The sequence below is a fragment of the Centropristis striata genome, chromosome 7, assembly GCF_030273125.1.
Source record: "Centropristis striata isolate RG_2023a ecotype Rhode Island chromosome 7, C.striata_1.0, whole genome shotgun sequence".
NCBI classification, from domain to species: domain Eukaryota; kingdom Metazoa; phylum Chordata; class Actinopteri; order Perciformes; family Serranidae; genus Centropristis; species Centropristis striata.
The window spans coordinates 2,666,561-2,685,280 of record NC_081523.1 but is presented as its reverse complement, the minus strand read 5'-3'; the positions used below and the strand labels follow the sequence as shown (position 1 = coordinate 2,685,280).

Genomic DNA, 18,720 nt, shown 5'->3' with positions numbered 1-18,720 from the left:
AATAACCCCCTAAAACCTGAAGTTTTTCTGGAAAGTCAACAGAAGTGTCAACACTTCTACTAAATAATAGATTTTTCAGCCTCTGTAGCAGATAGAAATGAAATTCAAAAAGTATTTGAGAGCTTAAACAAATACTACAAAACGACATATCCGCTTTCCAGGCTTCAATGGGTTAATGCCTGTATTTTCCTGCTCCTAACATGTCCTTCTTCTCTCCGTCTCTCTGTATTTTCCTGCTCCTAACATGTCCTTCTTCTCTCTATCTCTCTGTATTTTCCTGCTCCTAACATGTCCTTCTTCTCTCTGTCTCTCTGTATTTTCCTGCTCCTAACATGTCCTTCTTCTCTCTGTCTCTCTGTATTTTCCTGCTCCTAACATGTCCTTCTTCTCTCTGTCTCTCTCTGTATTTTCCAGATGTACCACTCTGACCACGGTGTTGACTTCCCTGACCTCTCCTTCCAGGTCCCTGGCAGCCCTGCAGAGCTGGGCCCAGTGACCAGAGTGTGAACAAAACCCTCAACCAAACAGCTCCTCCACCCTCCCCTCCACCCACACAGGGCCTCCCCTCTGCTCCAGCCCCAGCCTCCCTCCTCCTGGACCATGGACAGCCCTCCTAAGCTGTCCGGCGAGACGCTGATCGTGCACCACATCCCGCTGGTGCACTGCCAGGTGTCGGGCGGGAGAAAAGGTGGCTGCGGGGTCTCCTCGCTGAAGAGGAGCAACCCCTTCAGCCTTCCGGAGAACCTGGGCTTGAGTCGCACCACTTCCCTCCCAGAGAGGGACGTCCTCCAGAGGGAGGCTCTGCTCTACAGCAGCTTGATCCAGACCTCCAGCGGCTCCTGGGCCTCCCATAACAAGGGCCGAGAGAGGAAGGCTGGAGGAAGAGGAGGCAGCACGGCAAGCGACGATTCGTCCTTCACCTCGAGTAACTCGGAGGACCAGCTGATCACAGCTCACACATTACCCCGGGCCAAACCCAGGAGCAGGAACCCGCTGCGTCATAATCCATTCCTGCTGAACACCGAAGACGAGGATGAAGAAGAAGAGGACGAGGGTGACAACCTCAGCGGTTACCTTGAAGACTCGTCCTTTCACCTGCACAGTGACACTGGCTCCGCCCTCGACCACGGGATGGCTCCCTTCCACCTCCACGACCTGGGCTTTGCCTCGGAGCCCTTTCTGCTGCACCGGTCAGTGGGTGGGAGCAGCAGGGAGTCCCTCAGGGCAGTGGCCTCGGACCTCTCCACCCACCTGGAGGACCTGGACATCCTGGGACTGGACAGCCAGCTGCGCCACGGCAGCAGCGGCTCCAACATGTCCATGGACTGCGGAGAGCACGACTGGGGCGACGACGACGACGGAGAAGACGAAGATCACCCGATGAGGTGTGGGCGGAGCTCCTCCAGCTCCTCCACCCAGCACTGCTCCTGCTGCGTGCTCTCCCAGAACTACTCCCAGCACTACCCCGAGGCCTTCTCGGAGCCCTTCTCAGAGTGTCAGCAGGGCTACGGCAGCGACTCGTCCTGCAACAGCTCCGACGGCGTGCTCGTCAACTTCAGCGCCATTTACAACAAGATGAACAACAGCATCCCGGAGAAGCCGGCGCTCTCCGGACACACCAACCTCAACAGCTCCACCGACCACTCCTGCACCTCGTCTGTTTCTGACCCACCAGGAACCCAGCGGGACTCGACCGGCGGGGCGTTCTACCTGGACCTCCACACCTCGCCCACTGAGCCTCCTCTGTCTCAGCAGCAGCCCTCCTGCCTCAGCAGCGCCTTCCCTCTCCTCCGTGAGCCGCTCCTCTCCACCTCCTCCACCTGCTCCTGCGCCGTGGAGCACCAGGGGGCTCTGGACCTGGACGCCAACTGCAACTCCTTCCACCCTCCACACTCCGGCTCGTCCGGAGACCTGGCTTCCTGTCTGCAGAGTCAGGCGCGGCTGGTCGTCGCCACACAGAACTACTACAAGCTGGTGACCTGCGACCTGTCGTCCCAGTCGTCCCCGAGTCCCGCCGGCTCCTCCGTCAACAGCTGCTCCGACGAGCACAGCAAAGGCAGCCCCACCCCCACCCAGCCCAACGAGTACTTCCTGTTCAGGCAGAGGGCTGCAGAGGAGGGTGTGGAGGAGGAAGACGAAGATGGAGAGTCGTCTAGGGTGAGTGGAGAATCTTACCTACAACAATTTGGAATCCATCTAACAGGATATTTAATTTTGCGACATTTAACATGGTTTTATTGATAATAACCTAAATCATTATCAATAAAACCATGTTAAATGTCTAGATATCAGCTCTTAAATTAAACTCTTATCAGCTATTTTTGTTGCTATCATTATATTTGTCCAAACAAATGAACCTTTTGTTCAACCAGGCATTAAAATGAACAAGAAACTAAAGAAAACTATGGATGGTCTAATAATTTTTCTATGACTGTAAGCTTTAACCTGGGGTTGTTTTTCTGTCCATCTGATGAATAGAAGTCACATATTTACTGTAAAACTCCAGTAGTAGCTACATGTTCTGTGAAATACATACAGATCTCAATAAATCATCAGGTCTGATGGTATTAAGTACGTCAAATATTATTTGTAGGTTGGAAAATATCTGCAAAACGACAATTAATCATATAATAATTCATAATTCATAATGATATTTTGTCTTAATGTGTCTCCTGCGATTTGGATATTGCAAAAGTCCATATTGCAACTAAAAATGTGATTAATTGTGCCGCCCTAATCATGAACTCACTGAAAGTTGTGCTTGTCTTGGTGCAGCTGTTGTGTGTTAAAGATGCCAGATAATTGTCAGAAAATGAAAAACAAGGTGCACAAGAGTCCTTGAGAGAAAAAAAGCAGAATTGCTCATTAATTGCACCATTTATCATCAGGTAGAAGTGAAGATTACTCATTCAGATGATTACATAATCCAAACAAATGAGAAAATATTAAAAACATTTTCTCTCACTCTTTGATTTCTACTCCAGTTCTGTTGTATCTTTAAAAACACAGCTTGCTGCAGGCGGCATGAATAATTAATCAAGTCTAGGCAGTACATTTAGTTGATTTGTACCAATAAGTCATTATTACTTTATTAAGTCAGAGGAAATACAGTTTGTAAGACAAAGAAAAGAAAATGGAAGAAATCAAAACAGCAACTCAAGATAAAAGTAAGTTAGTCAAGTTATATCAACAACCTACCTTTTTTTTACTTATTTTATTTATTTATTTATTTAACTTTTTTATTTATTTTACTTATTTCATGTATTTATTTTACCTATTTTTTAATTTTACCTATTTTATTTATTTATTTACTTATTTATTTTACTTATTTCATGTATTTATTTTACCTATTGTATTTATTTATTTATTTTATTTTAAATCTAGGCAGAACATTTAGCTGATTTGTACCAATAAGTCATTATTACTTTATTAAGTCAGAGGAAATACAGGTTGTAAGGCAAAGAAAAGAAAATGGAAGAAATCAAAACAGCAACTCAAGGTAAAAGTAAGTTAGTCAAGTTATATCAACAAGGAGGCAAATAATGCAGAAACATGGATACATAAATAGATGGAAGAAATTAAACTAAAGGCCCCGTGACAATGACAGAAACCCCCCAAACTTAAAATAGACCTGGTATTAGTCTGGCACTGGCTCACTGTAGAGCCCAGCCACTGTCTGGGTGATGTGATCTCATGTCTGAGGATTATTTTAGTTCTGGAGAGTGGAAGGTCACTCAGTAACTCTGCTACTGTGTCAAAACCAATAAATGCAGTTTAGGATCTTTGTTTACTGTGGATTTGTTGTCCTAAACATCAGGTTCAAAGTATTTAGATCATGAAATTAAAAAAGCTTTTTGGTCACAGGTGAATACTATTGTGTGAGGAAACACCCTCTGGTGATGTCATCAGGGTGATGTCATCGTTAGCTTGAATAATAGCAACTCTAACATAATATTGGATCCACTGAGAAGCTGCTGTTGACTTTAATTCTGGTAGATCCAGTGTTTATGGAGCTTGACCAACACTGGGGACGTAAAGTCAGAATATCATTTGTCTCACACTATCCAACTTTATGTAAATACAGTACTACATTCCTGGAGTATTACTTATTTAAGTTATATATGTTGTGTGTGTGTGTGTGTGTGTGTGTGTGTGTGTGTGTGTTATCTTATTTGTGTGTATTATCTTATTTTACTTATTTCATTTATTTATTTTACCTTTTTTAACTTATTTTATTTATTTATTTATTTTACTTATTTCATTTATTTATTTTACCTATTTTTTAAATTTATTTTACCTATTTTATTTATTTATTAATTTATTTACTCATTTATTTAACTTATTTTATGTATTTATTTATTTATTTATTTTACCTATTTTATTTATTTTACTTATTTCATTTATTTATTTTACCTTTTTTAACTTATTTTATTGATTTATTTATTTATTTTACTTATTTCATTTATTTATTTTACCTTTTTTATTTTTACCTATTTTATTCATTTATTTACTCATTAATTTTAATCTTTATTTATTTATTTATTTTACTTATTTTATTCATTTATTCACTTTACTTATTTGATTTATTTATTTTACTTATTTGATTTTATTTATTTCATTTATTTTATTTTACTTATTTTATTTATTTCATTTATTTTATTTTATTTTATTTTTTATGTTACATATTCCCTCTCATCCTTTGGGATTTAGTGTCAGATAAAATAAAGACAAAACAAAGAAAAAAAAACATGCAAGGAATTACTGAGACGACAAAGAGCATTTTTTTCATTAATAACAATGGGGGATACAGTTGGTAATTGTTGGTAATGTCATTTATCTGAAAGTATTTTGGAGAAAATGTGACTGTCGTATCTCTTCATTCAGCGAGAAGACCATGATGATGATGATAATGAAGAAGAGGAGGAGGAGGAGGAGCAGGAGAAGAAGAAGGATCATCAGGCAGCTGTTGGGTCCGAGGCGGCTCCTGCTGTGATCGAGGGTCAGGTGTACGTCAACGTGTCCCCTCCGGTGGCCGGCCGCGGCGTCATCGGAGCCCCGACAGGAAGTCGTCCTCGCTCCCGCAGCTACGACCGAAACCTGGACAAGTCTCCGCCCCCGCGGCTCGGCTCCCTGGAGCGCATGCTGAGCTGCCCCGTACGGCTCAGCGAGGGCGCCGCCTCCACGCCGACCCCGCCTCCTCCTCCGCGCGTCACCTCCTTCGCAGAGATCGCCAGAAGCAAACGCAGAAACGGAGGTTCGGGGGGGTCGCCGTCACTGAAGTCGGCGGCGGACCCTTTCTCCTCCACCTACTCCACCCACTCCCACTCCTCTGTGGATTTCTCTCCCATCCTGGAGCAGCACGTGGAGGCCGACAGTCACGGCCTGTCGCCTGTCCCCTTCACCAGGTGTTACAGTCAGGGCAGCATGGAGAGACACCTGGAGGGGCCCAGGGAGGCCAGAGCCAAGGCCGAAGGTACCTCACCTTTTTATTCACTCACTAGTTTATTTAACAGGAAACATGCACATTAATAAACATTTACAGGTACACCTCAAAACATTTGAATATCGTGGAAAAGTTCAATATTTTTTGTCAATCATTTCAGAAAGTGAGACTCATACATTATATAGATTCATTACACATAAAGCGAAATATTTCAATATTTTGAGATGTGTCTGTATATGAAGTTAGCCAAAAGGCTATTTGTCATCACTGAACAAATGTTGATAATTCCCTCATTTTAGAAAATAGAGTAAAATCAGTTCATGCACCACAGATACAACAACAGGCTAAAAGCTATAAGCTATATATATATATATATATATATATATATATATAGCTTATAGCTGTCTTTATTTTATCTGACACTAAATCCCAAAGGATGAGAGGGAATATGTAACATAAAAAATAAAAAAAATAAAATAAGTAAAATAAATAAATAAAATAAGTAAAGTGAATAAATGAATAAAATAGGTAAAATAAATAAATAAATAAAATAAGTAAAATTAATGAGTAAATAAATGAATAATGAGTAAAATAGTTAAAAATAAAAAAAGGTAAAATAAATAAATGAAATAAGTAAAATAAATAAAATAGGTAAAATAAATAAATAAATACATAAAATAAGTTAAATAAATGAGTGTATATATATATATATATATATATATATATATATATATATATATATATATAAGCTGTCAGACACAAAGCTTGACATATTTATGGACTATAATTACATCAAAGGGGATAGCAGAAGAAACATACAGTCATGGGAAAAATGATTCGACCACCTTTGTTTTCTGCAATTTCTTGTTCATTTTAATGTCTGGTACAACTAAAGGTACATTTGTTTGGACAAATATAATGATAACAACAAAAATAGCTGATAAGAGTTTAATTTAAGAGCTGATATCTAGACATTTAACATGATTTTCTTGATAATTATTTTGGTTATTATCATGAAAAATGTCTAGATATCAGCTCCTAAAATAAACTCTTATCAGCTACAGGGACACTAAGTTCTTTTCTCGGTGAGAAAAAGCTATTTTGGACATTTGACCTATAAACAGTTATAACTTTTAAGGAGATAGAGTGGCAAACTAATTTCTATGCAGGGAACCTGTAATTGTGACTCCTATTGACTCCCTGCTTTCTAAGAGTATCTGTTAGTGTTGCGCTGCAAAGTAAATCTAAGATGTTCTAATTTAAGGAGTGCCATCACCTCCTCTACCCATCATTTGTGAGTTGGCGGTGCTGCCTTTATCCAGTTAAATAAGATCAATCTCCTGGCCAACAATGAAAAGAATACTATTGCTTTCCTTTGAGCAGTCATTAGATTTAGATTTGACCTTTATTAATCCCACAGCGGGGAAATTTCTTTGTTACACCCGCAAAATTTTCACACAAATTTTAAGATAAAGATAAAAAATAAACAATCTAAGAAAAGACATTTAACAATATACAATATACTATATACAACTTAGTGCAAATTAAGTGGAGAATGTGCAGAGTGCAAATTATATGCAAAAATATGCAGAAGAGAAAAACTCCAACACGTTCAGGTTGTGTTGGTGTTGTACATTAGTTGTGTTTCCTCCGGTGCAACACCAACAATGGCTGCCAGAGGACCGGGCTCTATATTTTTGTTGTAGATGGATGAGAAGGTTTTGAAAATGTTGGTCCAAAACGCTTTGAGCCTGGGACAAGACCAGAACATGTGGCATGTGTCCCTTGCCAGTTTGTCCCTTGTGAAATGAAGTCTGTGTAACAATTTCCAGGCTGACATGGTGATTTTATATACTGCATAGACGTACTTTATACATGCAAGGGTCATAGAGTATTACACAAAAAGAAAAATCCTTCATTGCGGTGTTCAGACTGGAGGTTTTTGTGAGAGTGTTTGCTCGCTTTGTGGGCATTTAGTATGATAGCTGAATGGTTTTGTTTGATCCTGTGTGTTTAGACTCGCTTCGTGTGTGTGTGAGAAAATCCCCTTGTGCCAGTATGTATAGCAGAGCCATGCGGAGTGTGTGTGTCCTCAGCTTTAGAGGGAATGAAGGGTTGAAGTGGGCCACACATGCTCTGAATAACAATCAGGTGAGAGTGGAGATAAAGGTGCAGAGAGAGAAACCCCCCCGCTGCTCCACCACAGCTACCGAGCTGCAGGTCGGTGGGCTGTGTGTGTGTGTGTGTGTGTGTGTGTGTGTGCGTGCGCGTGTGTGTGTGTCGTTCTGATCAAGAGAGCCCGTAGGCCCAACTCGTCCCAAAAACAAGGGAAGGTGAGAGAAAGTTACAGAAGCGTCCTCATGCTGATGGGAACAATGGTGTCACCTGTCTTTGCTGTTGTGTCATTAAAGGGTGCTGTTATTGAAATGGTGACACATTTTTACAGACTCTTTGTTCGGTTAACAAATGTTCTTGCATGATAACTAGGGGTGTGCCATATCGTATCATTCACGATAATACAGCTATTTTTTTTTTTTTTGAGTAAAAAAATGCATATCATGATATTGTCAACATTCCTACTTGTTGCCGTAGTAACGTAAGGGTTTCCATTAATGACCTAGACTGTGGCGGCTCCAGAGTCTCATGTGCTGCACTTGAACGTCACATTTTAAGCTACCGAAAGTTTGTTTACACGATTCAGTTATTTAGTGTTGTGTCTCAAAGAATTGTCACTAGCACTAATAGCTCTTATTGCACTATACCTTGACTGTTTGCTTTTTACTCTTCCTGTAAGTCGCTTTGGATAAAAGCGTCTGCTAAATGACTAAATGTAAATGTAAATGTACTCAGCAGAGTGTCTGTCACCCGTCTGTCTGTCTAAGCTCCGCCCACCTCTCCGTCCTCCTCCAAGACATGAGGCACATTCACACACACACACACACACTGAATACACCGAGCTGCCCTCCTACCTGTCTGTCTCAGTCCCGTCCCCACATCATCTCTCTGTGAGCTGAACTAAATCCTATCAACCTGTCCGGGCCGCCAGAGTCCAAACGGTCCAAACACACTGCTGCATTATGCCGTTAGTTAGCCGTTAGCCAAATGTTCTTGCATGATAACTAGGGGTGTGCCATGTCGTATCATTCACGATAATACAGCTATATTTTTTTTGAGTAAAAAAATGCATATCATGATATTGTCAACATTCCTACTTGTTGCCGTAGTAACGTAAGGGTTTCCATTAATGACCTAGACTGTGGCGGCTCCAGAGTCTCATGTGCTGCACTTGAACGTCACATTTTAAGCTACCGAAAGTTTGTTTACACGATTCATAACATGAAGTTATTTAGCGTTGTTTCTGTCACCTGTCAGTCAGTCTAAACCCCGCCCACCTCTCCGTCCTCCTCCGAGACATGAGGCGCATTCACACACACACTGAATACACCGGGCTGCCCTCCTACCTGTCTGTCTGTAATGTATCAGTCCCGTCCCCACATCATCTCTCTGTGAGCCGAACTAAATCCTATCAACCTGTCCGGGCCGCCAGAGTCCAAACGGTCCAAACACACTGCTGCATTATGCCGTTAGTTAGCCGTGAGCTAACATTAGCTAACAATTAAAGTTGTTTTTAATCACAAAAAGTTGCTATTACTTCCTGTGGCTAAACATATGCAGCTTTCAAAATAAGAGCACAATGTGTCAAAATAAGACACCTTAAATAAAACATACAAGAACCTTTATTCTCATTTACAATATTTCATTAAACTATGCAATGATAAGATCAGTGTATATGATGGAATAGTGGCATTAGAATGTTGAGAGGCACCAAATTTGGGCTTTTATGAAAAATAAATTCTCCAGGACCCCCATAGCCAGCAGTTTCTCCACACTGTCTGGCTCCATGTCCTAGTGGAAACATGTTGACTGTAAAAAATGTTATGTGAGGTGTTTGCTCACATTTAGCTCTCAAAGTGGACGAGATTGATGCATTGTACTATAAAATGTACGTTGTATGTTTTTGTATTGGGCAGCTGTTGGGATTTGCAATTTACACTACATTTAGATTTATGATTCGATTTTTATTTATTTATACAGACTATGAAATTATTTTCCACATATTTTTCAGCATTTTTTAATATCATCAAGAATATCATTATTGCAAAAATACCGTGATAATCTTTTAGGGCCATATGGCCCACCCCTATGTCCCACCTTGTGTCGCTGAAACATCACAAAGTATTCAGTGTCAAAGATGGCACCAACATTAAAATAAAAAAAGTTAAATATCATTGTAGTTGTTGAGAATACAACCACGTTCAGGCGAGTTGATGAGGCCGTGGGAATCTCTGAACAAACTGAGTGTGAACGGGCCCAGAGGCATCGTGTCGGTTTGAACAACAGCGTACGAAGCAGCAGGGTCACGGTGACTAACACAATATCTTTTATAGCCCATAATTCAATCAGATGATCAATCACGTTCCAGACACCTCTGACTGTCCATCATATTGTCTAATTCAGTGGTTCTCAACCTTTTTGTGTCGCGACCCCCAATTTAACATGCATGTTGTCTCACTGAACAGAAACTCACGCGCACAGTTCAGATCATACAAATTCAGTTGATACGACGAATTTTGGACAAATAATGAAGCAGACAACAACTAAAACATCTCTGTCTGTGCATTTATATATATTTTTTTGTAAAGTAATAACTTGCTACTTTGGGATTTGTCAGAAAAGACACAAATTACCCATAAAGAATCAAATTGACCACAAAAAGAGACAAAATGATCAAAAAAAGACACAAAATGACCAAAAAAGAAACAAAATGACCAAAAAGACACAAACTGACTAAAAAAAAAGAGACAAAATGACCAAAAAAAGGAAATAAAATGACCAAAAAGACTCAAAATGACAAAAAAAGACACAAAATGACCAAAAACAAGGTACAAAATGACAAAATAACCCACAAAATGACAAAAAAAAAACACAAAATGACAAAAAAAGAGACAACATATGACCAAAAAGACTAAAGAACATGAACACTTTAACACAGTGGAGACAGAGCTGACTTCCAAAATGATTTGCCGACCCCCAGAAATCATCTTGCGACCCCAACTGGGGTCGGGACCCCAAGGTTGAGAATGGCTGGTCTAATTAAACAGTCAAGAATAATTCATCTGAGAGGACTTTTTGCATGGATGCACTAATGTGATCAGTTTCTGTAAGTAGAGCCACCATCACCTCCTGAAGCTCAGTGTCAGCTGCTGCTGTGTGTGTCTGCTTAGATAAACACACACAGCGAGTGCTTGGAATTCCTCTGGAATAAGACCAGGGACATTTAGGACCGGGAGAGGAATGTCCCAGGAGGATCCAGCTGTCCCCTTTTACTCTTTCATACTGGCTGGAGGTCCCCAAATCACTTCAGGAACATTTGAACAAAGAACATCTTTTTCATACAAATCCATTATGCTGTTATATTATTCAATGAACATGCTTCTCGCCCATGGCTCCTTCGAATAATTAGACAAATTATCTTAAAGGAAGAGGAGTTACAGCATTTTGTTTACACCTGTCCACAAATTCAAACCCACAGATATAAGTCATAACAAGAACACTTCAGTGGAATTAATAAAAAGCTCTATTTTCAGAAAGTGAAACTCATACATTATATAGATTCATTACACATAGAGTGAAATATTTCAAGCCTGTTTTTATTGTAATTTTAATGATTCTGGCTTAAAGATAATGAAAGCAAAAAAAAAAACTCAGTGTCTCAGAAAATCAGAATATTACATAAGATCAATTTTAAAAAAAAGATATTTTAAACACAAATGTCAGGCTTCATTAATATATATAAGGAACAATAATGGCCCCAGGATTGATCCCTGGGGGACACCACATTTGGTCATAAGGGGTGGGGAATTTACTCCCTTATATGCAACAAACTGTAGTCTGTGTTCCAGGCAACTAGAGAACCTCTCTAACGCTTGATTATCAAGTCCCAAGTATTTTCGTTTTTCAGAAAACGAGAATATTACATAAGATCAATTTAAAGAAAGATATTTTTAACACAAATGTCAGGCTTATGTAAAGTATGTTAATTTCTATACATCAATACTTGCTTCCTTTTTCACAATATTCTAATTTTTTGAGATGTACCTGTATAACAGTTGCATTCTGCTGCTGAATAAACATGTTTATCTCTCACAGTGCACCAGTTCAGGTGCTACAACAAAAAGTCCACACCTACTTAAAGCGGCTTAATTATGGCTTGTTTAGCTGACTGGAGCTGTGAGACCAAGAAAACAATGACAGCATAAACGGCAGAGGGAAGATTGATAAAGACATTTGAGAAAAATGGGTCATCTCTGAGAACATGGTGCATCTTACACATGTCTCAAAATCCTCCTCTTGAGTTCCTAACAGCGTGTGATGACTTCAGATTATAATGAGAGGCTGTGTGCAGCTCGATACATATATTATTCATCAGACTTCACTTGAGTCAGCTGCGTTGTTCCACCGCAACATGCAGGCCTCTTTAAAAGGCTTCTTTTGGTTGCAGCTCGCTCGCTAATGATGCTAACGTGAAGCTGCAAAGGCAAAAGCCTCGGCTGCCTAATGGAAAGAGGAGAAAGAGAGGAGGCAGAGGGAGAAGGCAAGAAATGGCAATTAGTAGGATGACGGAGCAGATAGAGGAGAGGCAGAGAGGGAGTGTTTCTCTCCTCCATCCCCAGTGGGAGCTGAGGCCTGCTGGGTGTGGAGTGTTTCTCCTCCATCATGTTTCTCCAGCGGCTCAACGTCGCCCTCTGTGGCCGTGAGACGCCACTGCACCCAGCTCAGGTGGCCTGGGCGGGCGGGCCTTCGGGTGACAAACAGCTTGCGCAACACTGTCGACGTCACACATGTTCAGTCTGCCCTACACTGCTCTGGAGCCACGAACACACACACACAGACGGTAAAACACACACAGATAGTGACTGAGTGGCAGAGAAGAAGTGCAGAAAAAGGGGCTTCTCCTGGCTGGTGTCCCTCCTGACGCAGTGCCTTCAGGTTTAGTCTCTGAATGTGTTTTTGTGTGTGTGTTTGTGTGCACGTGGGCCTGTCAGAGCACTGTTGAACTGTGGTTCTGTGCGATCAGCTGCCTGGTGACTGGGCAGTTTTTTCTGTTTGTCTCAGTTTAATGTTTCAAATATAACCTTTATGTTTGAACAGTTACCGTGCTAAAAGGCTAATCACAGTTGTTTTTATTCTCTGAAATGTGAGCCTTTCTGTCTGCTCTGTATTTTATCAGTGTACATTTTAAATATATCTTCTGGTTTTAGATGGTTGGTTGAAAGTAACACATTTGATGATTTTTGATTATGGGGAAGTTGTGATGATTCTTACTTTATTTTCAGTTATCTCTTTGTAAACAAACATCTGCACATGAATGCAGAGTCTGTTGGCAGTGGGTCAAGGTTCTTGTGTCTGAAGTGTTTTGGTTTCCATTTGTAGTCCGAGTCGTATTAACCAATCACATTGGAGTGGACTTTGGTAAACAGTCTGTGTAAAGGGCTAAAGGGTGGAACACATCCGCTATCATGATGACAATTAAGGTTTTTATTATCTGCATTTATGTACAAAGAAACAATACAGTCTTTGCTAATCAGAGGATCTCCGTTATTCTGATGTGTCCTAAAGGGAAACCAGGGTCAGACTGATGGGTTTCAAGATTGTTTACACAGTAATATACATGAACATTTTATTTCTTCTTCATTGTACCTCTAATTTGAACCCTGGAATAAAATAATACACTACTGATGATCTTCTACTGTGGAAAAATTGCCATTTAAACCCAATTGGCAGTTTATTAGGTACACCTACATAAAACCAATGCAGTCTAATACGACAGTCGGGCAACAGATCATCCTACTGTCATGAAGATTAAAATGTTCACGTTTTTGGTTAGAGAGCAACACTGGTTGACAACACTAGAACAGCATTTAGAAAACGCTGCAAAGACCACAACACAACAGAAGTGTTTCCAGAGGACACTTAAAAGTGATGCACACATCTGGACACACTTGTGATATTATCATTTTATTTCAACATAATTATAATTTTATTTGTTATAACGTTATGATGTGAAATTATCACATTATTTCATAATAATGATATTTTCATGTTATAACGTGATATATAGTGTTAGACCGCTAGCATTAGCTCGCTAGCCCGTATCAGTCACATTGCAGCTAAACAAATCAAATAAATGAATGATACACGTTTTAGTTGGTCTCTCTCAACGGCACCGAGTTGGTTTTGGTCTTGCTCGCCTGCTAACACTAACACGCTATCCATAGCCAGCTAACGTTAATAATAATAATAATACATTTAATTTATATATCGCTTTTCTAGACACTCAAGGACGCTTAACCGAGCTATCGATCGCCGGCTAGACGCGTGCATCACTTTTAAGTGTCCTCTGGAAACACTTTTCGTTTTCTAAATGCTGTTCTTGTGTTGTCAGATTGATGAAGATGTTTTCTCAGTTTGCTTGTGTTTTATGTATTAGTATGCGTTTTTTTAAGTTGCAGCCTTGTGAGCTCTCAGGGCCACCGTAGATTGCAGCCTTGATTGTTTTTATTACACAGAGGAATTCAATGAATTTAATGTTTATGTAGCATACAAAGCTAACCCGGTCTTTATCTCCCGTCCTCTCTGTGTTCATCAGGTGGTCTCTCCAGCTCCTCAGACAGCCGCCCGGCGGTGGTGCGCTACAGTAAAGACCAGCGGCCCACCACCCTGCCCATCCAGCCCTTCACCTTCCACCACCAGTTCGCCTCCAAACCCCCGCAGCCGAAGCCTCTGCTGCCCCTGCTAACAGGCTACGTCTCTGGGATGCAGGCCCGCTCCAGCTCCGGCTCCGGTTCTGGTTCTGGCTCTGGCTCTGGAGGTCCGGTGGGGGAGGACGGTGAGGATGCAGCTGAGAATGTGCACAGGTACCAGGGGTCTCTGGCTGCAGCAGCCCCTCCCCCCGGGTCAGTGCGACCCTCTCCTCTTGGGAGCTACTCCCCGGTGCGGCTGCAGGGCGTGGCCAGCTCCGGGACCTGCTCCACCTGCACCCCGAGCCCTCAGCCGCCACACAGCCTGTCCTGCCCGCTGTCAGCCGGCCTGCACACCCCCCCATCGTCAGGGAAACCAGGAGGGGGCTCAGCGCCGTTACCGGCCACCCCGCCCCCTCCGTCCCTGGGGGCCAAGAGAGGGACGGTGCCTCCGATGCTGCCGCCGGTGCAGGGACACTGCTTCCATCGTGGAGCTCTGCCCAATTTACCAGCAGTCCACAGTGACTCTCTGAGCCCGCTGGGCTGCCTGGACTCTGGAAAACATGTGGAAGGAAACAAAGGTCATGGAGCCAGGACACATAATGGTAGGTTTTAATAATTTCTCCTTTAAAACACAGCAAAATGAACAGTACAATAACAGTTTCTTACTCTTTTTCTACTTTTTCTTTCAACTTTATGACTGTGGTCATCTTTCCTGTTTTGTTCTGAATTACTTTACTTCTCATTTGATTTCTTGCACCTGTAAGTCTCTGCATCGTGGAGTCAGTCAACATGTTTACATTCAAAAAATCTGAAATGTAATTTAGTCATTTGCAACTACCAGTCTAATAGTAAACCTTTAACAGCAGAGGTATTTACACGTACACACGGGCATTTAATTAAAGATTCATCAACCTGTTACTATTCAGAAGTCCTGCGGGCAGGCCGGCGGAATGATACGCCACTTTTTTTCCCCCGGAGGCCGGAGCGGGCTCAAGTATGCTAAATATAATGATATCATATGAAACTAAAATATCTAAGGAATCTATAAAACCCAAGCATGTTAGGATACCATGTGGGAAAGTTGTTGAGAAAACTCTACAAAGTTAGTCTATTTTGGCGATTTTCAAAGCGGTCATGTGACCTCTGACACCATGCTATCTCAATAAAAATAGGCTCTCTGTGTTCCACTACTCTCCTCTTTACATACATGATGATAACATGCAGTTTAAGCACTCTTGTGGATCCAATGAGTCCAGTTCTCTTCATGTGGTATGATGTTAGTCATCAGTAGTAGCCACTTCATTGCAGTGAGGGCATTTCTTGAGTCTGGAGCTCAGTGTATAAAATGAGCTGCTGTGACCTCGAGGATAATCACAGCCTCATCAAACTTTACAGCCATAAACTAGAGACCTGGAGCATTCAGAGGATGTGCAGCTTTCATAGGTTTATTAACAATAAGAGGGTTTCTCTGCAGTTTGTAGAACATACGTTTTTAAACCCAAATCTCAGCATGGATCCTTATATGTTCTTCCAAAGGTCTTTATATATTGATGTTATATTCTGGAGGTTTTCTCTGACCATTTTTATCCATTCTCCATATTAATAAAATTGCATTATTTAGCACCAAATATGTGTAGCAAATGGTATCAACCCAAAAATTGCTGCAACAGCTTCTGGGACCCAGTTGAACCTGGACTGGACTTTAGAAATAAAGTGTTACTATTACTAATGTTATGACCCTTTATTCACCGTAATAGGCTTCAGTAAATAAGTAATTAACTAATAAGGTCATTTTTATTAAAAAAAAATTTGACCAAAACAACTTGACACACAGTGCTGAGCTTCATCACTAATTAATCTTCAGATTCTCATCTTTCAGATGATGTTCAACACTTCTATGTGGCATTTATTGTTGACCTGCTACCTCCCCCTAAACATCCACTGCCCACAACCACCAAAAAGGTCTCTGAACAGTAACAGGTTAAACATTTTAAAAGATGGAAAGTTGAAGCCCAAAGAATGAAACTCCTCATCTTCACAGAGTTGTTTCTGTGATCCGACTACAGGTTTCAGTTCTCTGATGGTATTAAGTGTTGGAGCTCTTCTACATTCTTACTGTTGTCTTCTCCTCTTTCTTCTCTCCCTCCATGCATGCTCTGAAATATTCTCCTTCACCTTTTTCCACTTGCCCTCCTTTCTTTTTCTCCTGTTTTCCTCCCATAATTTTCTTTTGATCCAACTTCCTCATAATCCACCTTTAACCCGACCACCACCAAACCCCCCGATCATCACCTAACTCCCCCCCATCAGCACACCACCTCTCCCCCCAGGCTCTCAAATGGAGGGAGTACCGCCGTAGAAACCCTCTGGGGTTGGAGAGGGTCTCGGGGGGCCACTCCTCTTCAGGATCGGGCTCCCTGTCTGGTAGCCTGGAGCCCAGAAGGGCCAGTGGACCGCGACCTCCCAGACGCAACGTGTTCGATTTCCCTTCGGCGCCCTCCGTCCACGCGCTGGGACGCCTCAATGGTGCTCATGATTTTACTGACAGTGAGGGAATGCAGAAATATGAAGATAGTCGAAACGTAGATTGGATACTTTTGTAGTTTTTGAAGCATTTTTCAAATAGTAAAGTCACTCAGAATAATTCCTGGAGGCTTCCTGGACAACAAATATTCCTCTTTTTGTGATCAATTTTTATTGGTTTTTCCATTTAGTTTAAAACAAACAAACAAACAGGTGTGGCAAGCATCAATTGGCCAATAATAGCAACTGCAACAAAGAAGATAAAATGCTAGTGTAGCATAACAAATAAAAAATAAATAAATAAATAAATAACAATAGCAATACTACCAACCAAACATATCAACAATATTGAGTGTTGAAAAATAAGGAAAAAAAGGAAAAATAATAATAATAATAATAATAAATAAATTACAATAAATTAAAATAATAATAATATTTTATTTTTTTAAATAGACAAGCATTTTTCAAACAGTAAAGTCACTCAGAATAATTCCCGGAGACTCCCTGGACAACAAATATTCCTCTTTTTGTGATACATTTTTATTGGTTTTTCCATTTAGTTTAAAACAAACAAACAAACAAACAGGTGTGGCAAGCATCAATTGGGCAATAATAGCAACTGCAACAAAGAAGATAAAATGGTAGTGCACTGTAAAACCCAATGTTGCCTGTTTGTTATCATAACTATTTTTTCCTTTTCAGTACAACAAAGATTTGTGCAAAAAGTTGTTTTAACTTAAAATATTGAGTCAAATAGCAAGATTAATTTAAGTTAACTTCGTTGTCTTTGTTGACACTCATATATTTAAGTTGAAACAACAAGTTGGGTTTTACGGTGCATAGCATAACAAACAAAAAAATTAATAAATAAATTACAATGGCAATACTACCAACCAAACATATCAACATTATTGAGTGTTGAAAAATAAGAAAAAGGAAAAATAATAATAATAATAATAATAATAATAAATTAAAATAATAATAATAATAATAATTAAAAATAGATAGACAAGCATTTTGAAGCATTTTCAAACAGTAAAGTCACTCAGAATTATTCCTGGAGGCTTCCTGGACAACAGATTTTCCTCAAAGTCTCACCTGCAGATTCTGATCTAAGCTTTTAAAGTGGCAGTGTGTGTTTCTGTGTGTGTCTGATCATGTGTGTGTGTGTGTGTGTTTGTGTGTGTGTGTGTCTCAGCAGTTGGCCAATCAGCGAAGCTCCAGCAGATCTACAGTGACTTCCTGCCGGACTACTTCTCTCTGACCGAGAAACCTCCAGAGGAGTTCTGTCTCTCCCCCGACGCCTCGTCTTCCTCCTCCTCCTGCTCCTACTCACAGCCACACATCTCTGTGGACCTGACGCAGAAGAGAGGTGAGGACCTGTGTGTGTGTGTGTGTGTGTGTGTATTTAACTTATTTAATTTATTAATTTATTTTACTTATACTCATTTATTTATTGTACTTATTTATTTTACTTATTTATTTTATTTTTCTTATTTATTTTATTTTACTTTTTTTATTTATTTATTAATTTTACTTATTTTATTTATTTATTTTACTTATTCATTTATTTATTTTACTTTTTTTATTTATTTATTCATTAATTTTACTTATTTTATTTATTTATTTTACTTATTTTATTTATTTATTTTATGACAAAGAGGGATGCATTTTAACAACATTAATAACAATGGGGGATACAATGCAAAAGTTTAAAAAGTATATCTTTGGCTTATTTGTCTCAACTGAAGTTAAAATATTAAAATCTTGTGTGTGAGGAAATTCAACTAATGTCTGAGATCAACAGTGACACTGGGAATCAGTGAGAAGTCTCTAAATATTTAATTGCTAAACGACTAAATGTCTGACTGTACGATGTTTCCCTTGGAGCGCATTGCTAGGCCCGTCACGATAACACATTTTTTATATATTTTGCCAGAAACTATCATG

General features: G+C 40.3%; 1 protein-coding gene across 4 annotated transcripts in view; it reads left to right on the top strand.

The window, feature by feature from the left end:
• The window catches only part of rusc2 (RUN and SH3 domain containing 2), a 78,129-nt gene that overhangs the window by 37,912 nt on the left and 21,497 nt on the right, over window positions 1-18,720 (top strand). Inside the window, exons 2-6 of one of the 4 annotated variants that reach the window (XM_059336482.1) lie at window positions 415-2,157; window positions 4,885-5,473; window positions 14,154-14,849; window positions 16,558-16,773; window positions 17,972-18,142. In XM_059336482.1, coding sequence (XP_059192465.1) covers window positions 601-2,157; window positions 4,885-5,473; window positions 14,154-14,849; window positions 16,558-16,773; window positions 17,972-18,142 — 3,229 coding nt within the window. In that variant the 5' untranslated portion in view covers window positions 415-600. Of the gene's footprint in view, window positions 1-414; window positions 2,158-4,884; window positions 5,474-14,153; window positions 14,850-16,557; window positions 16,774-17,968; window positions 18,143-18,720 lie in introns of all 4 variants that reach the window. The other 3 variants (XM_059336481.1, XM_059336484.1, XM_059336483.1) reach the window with 3 other exon arrangements.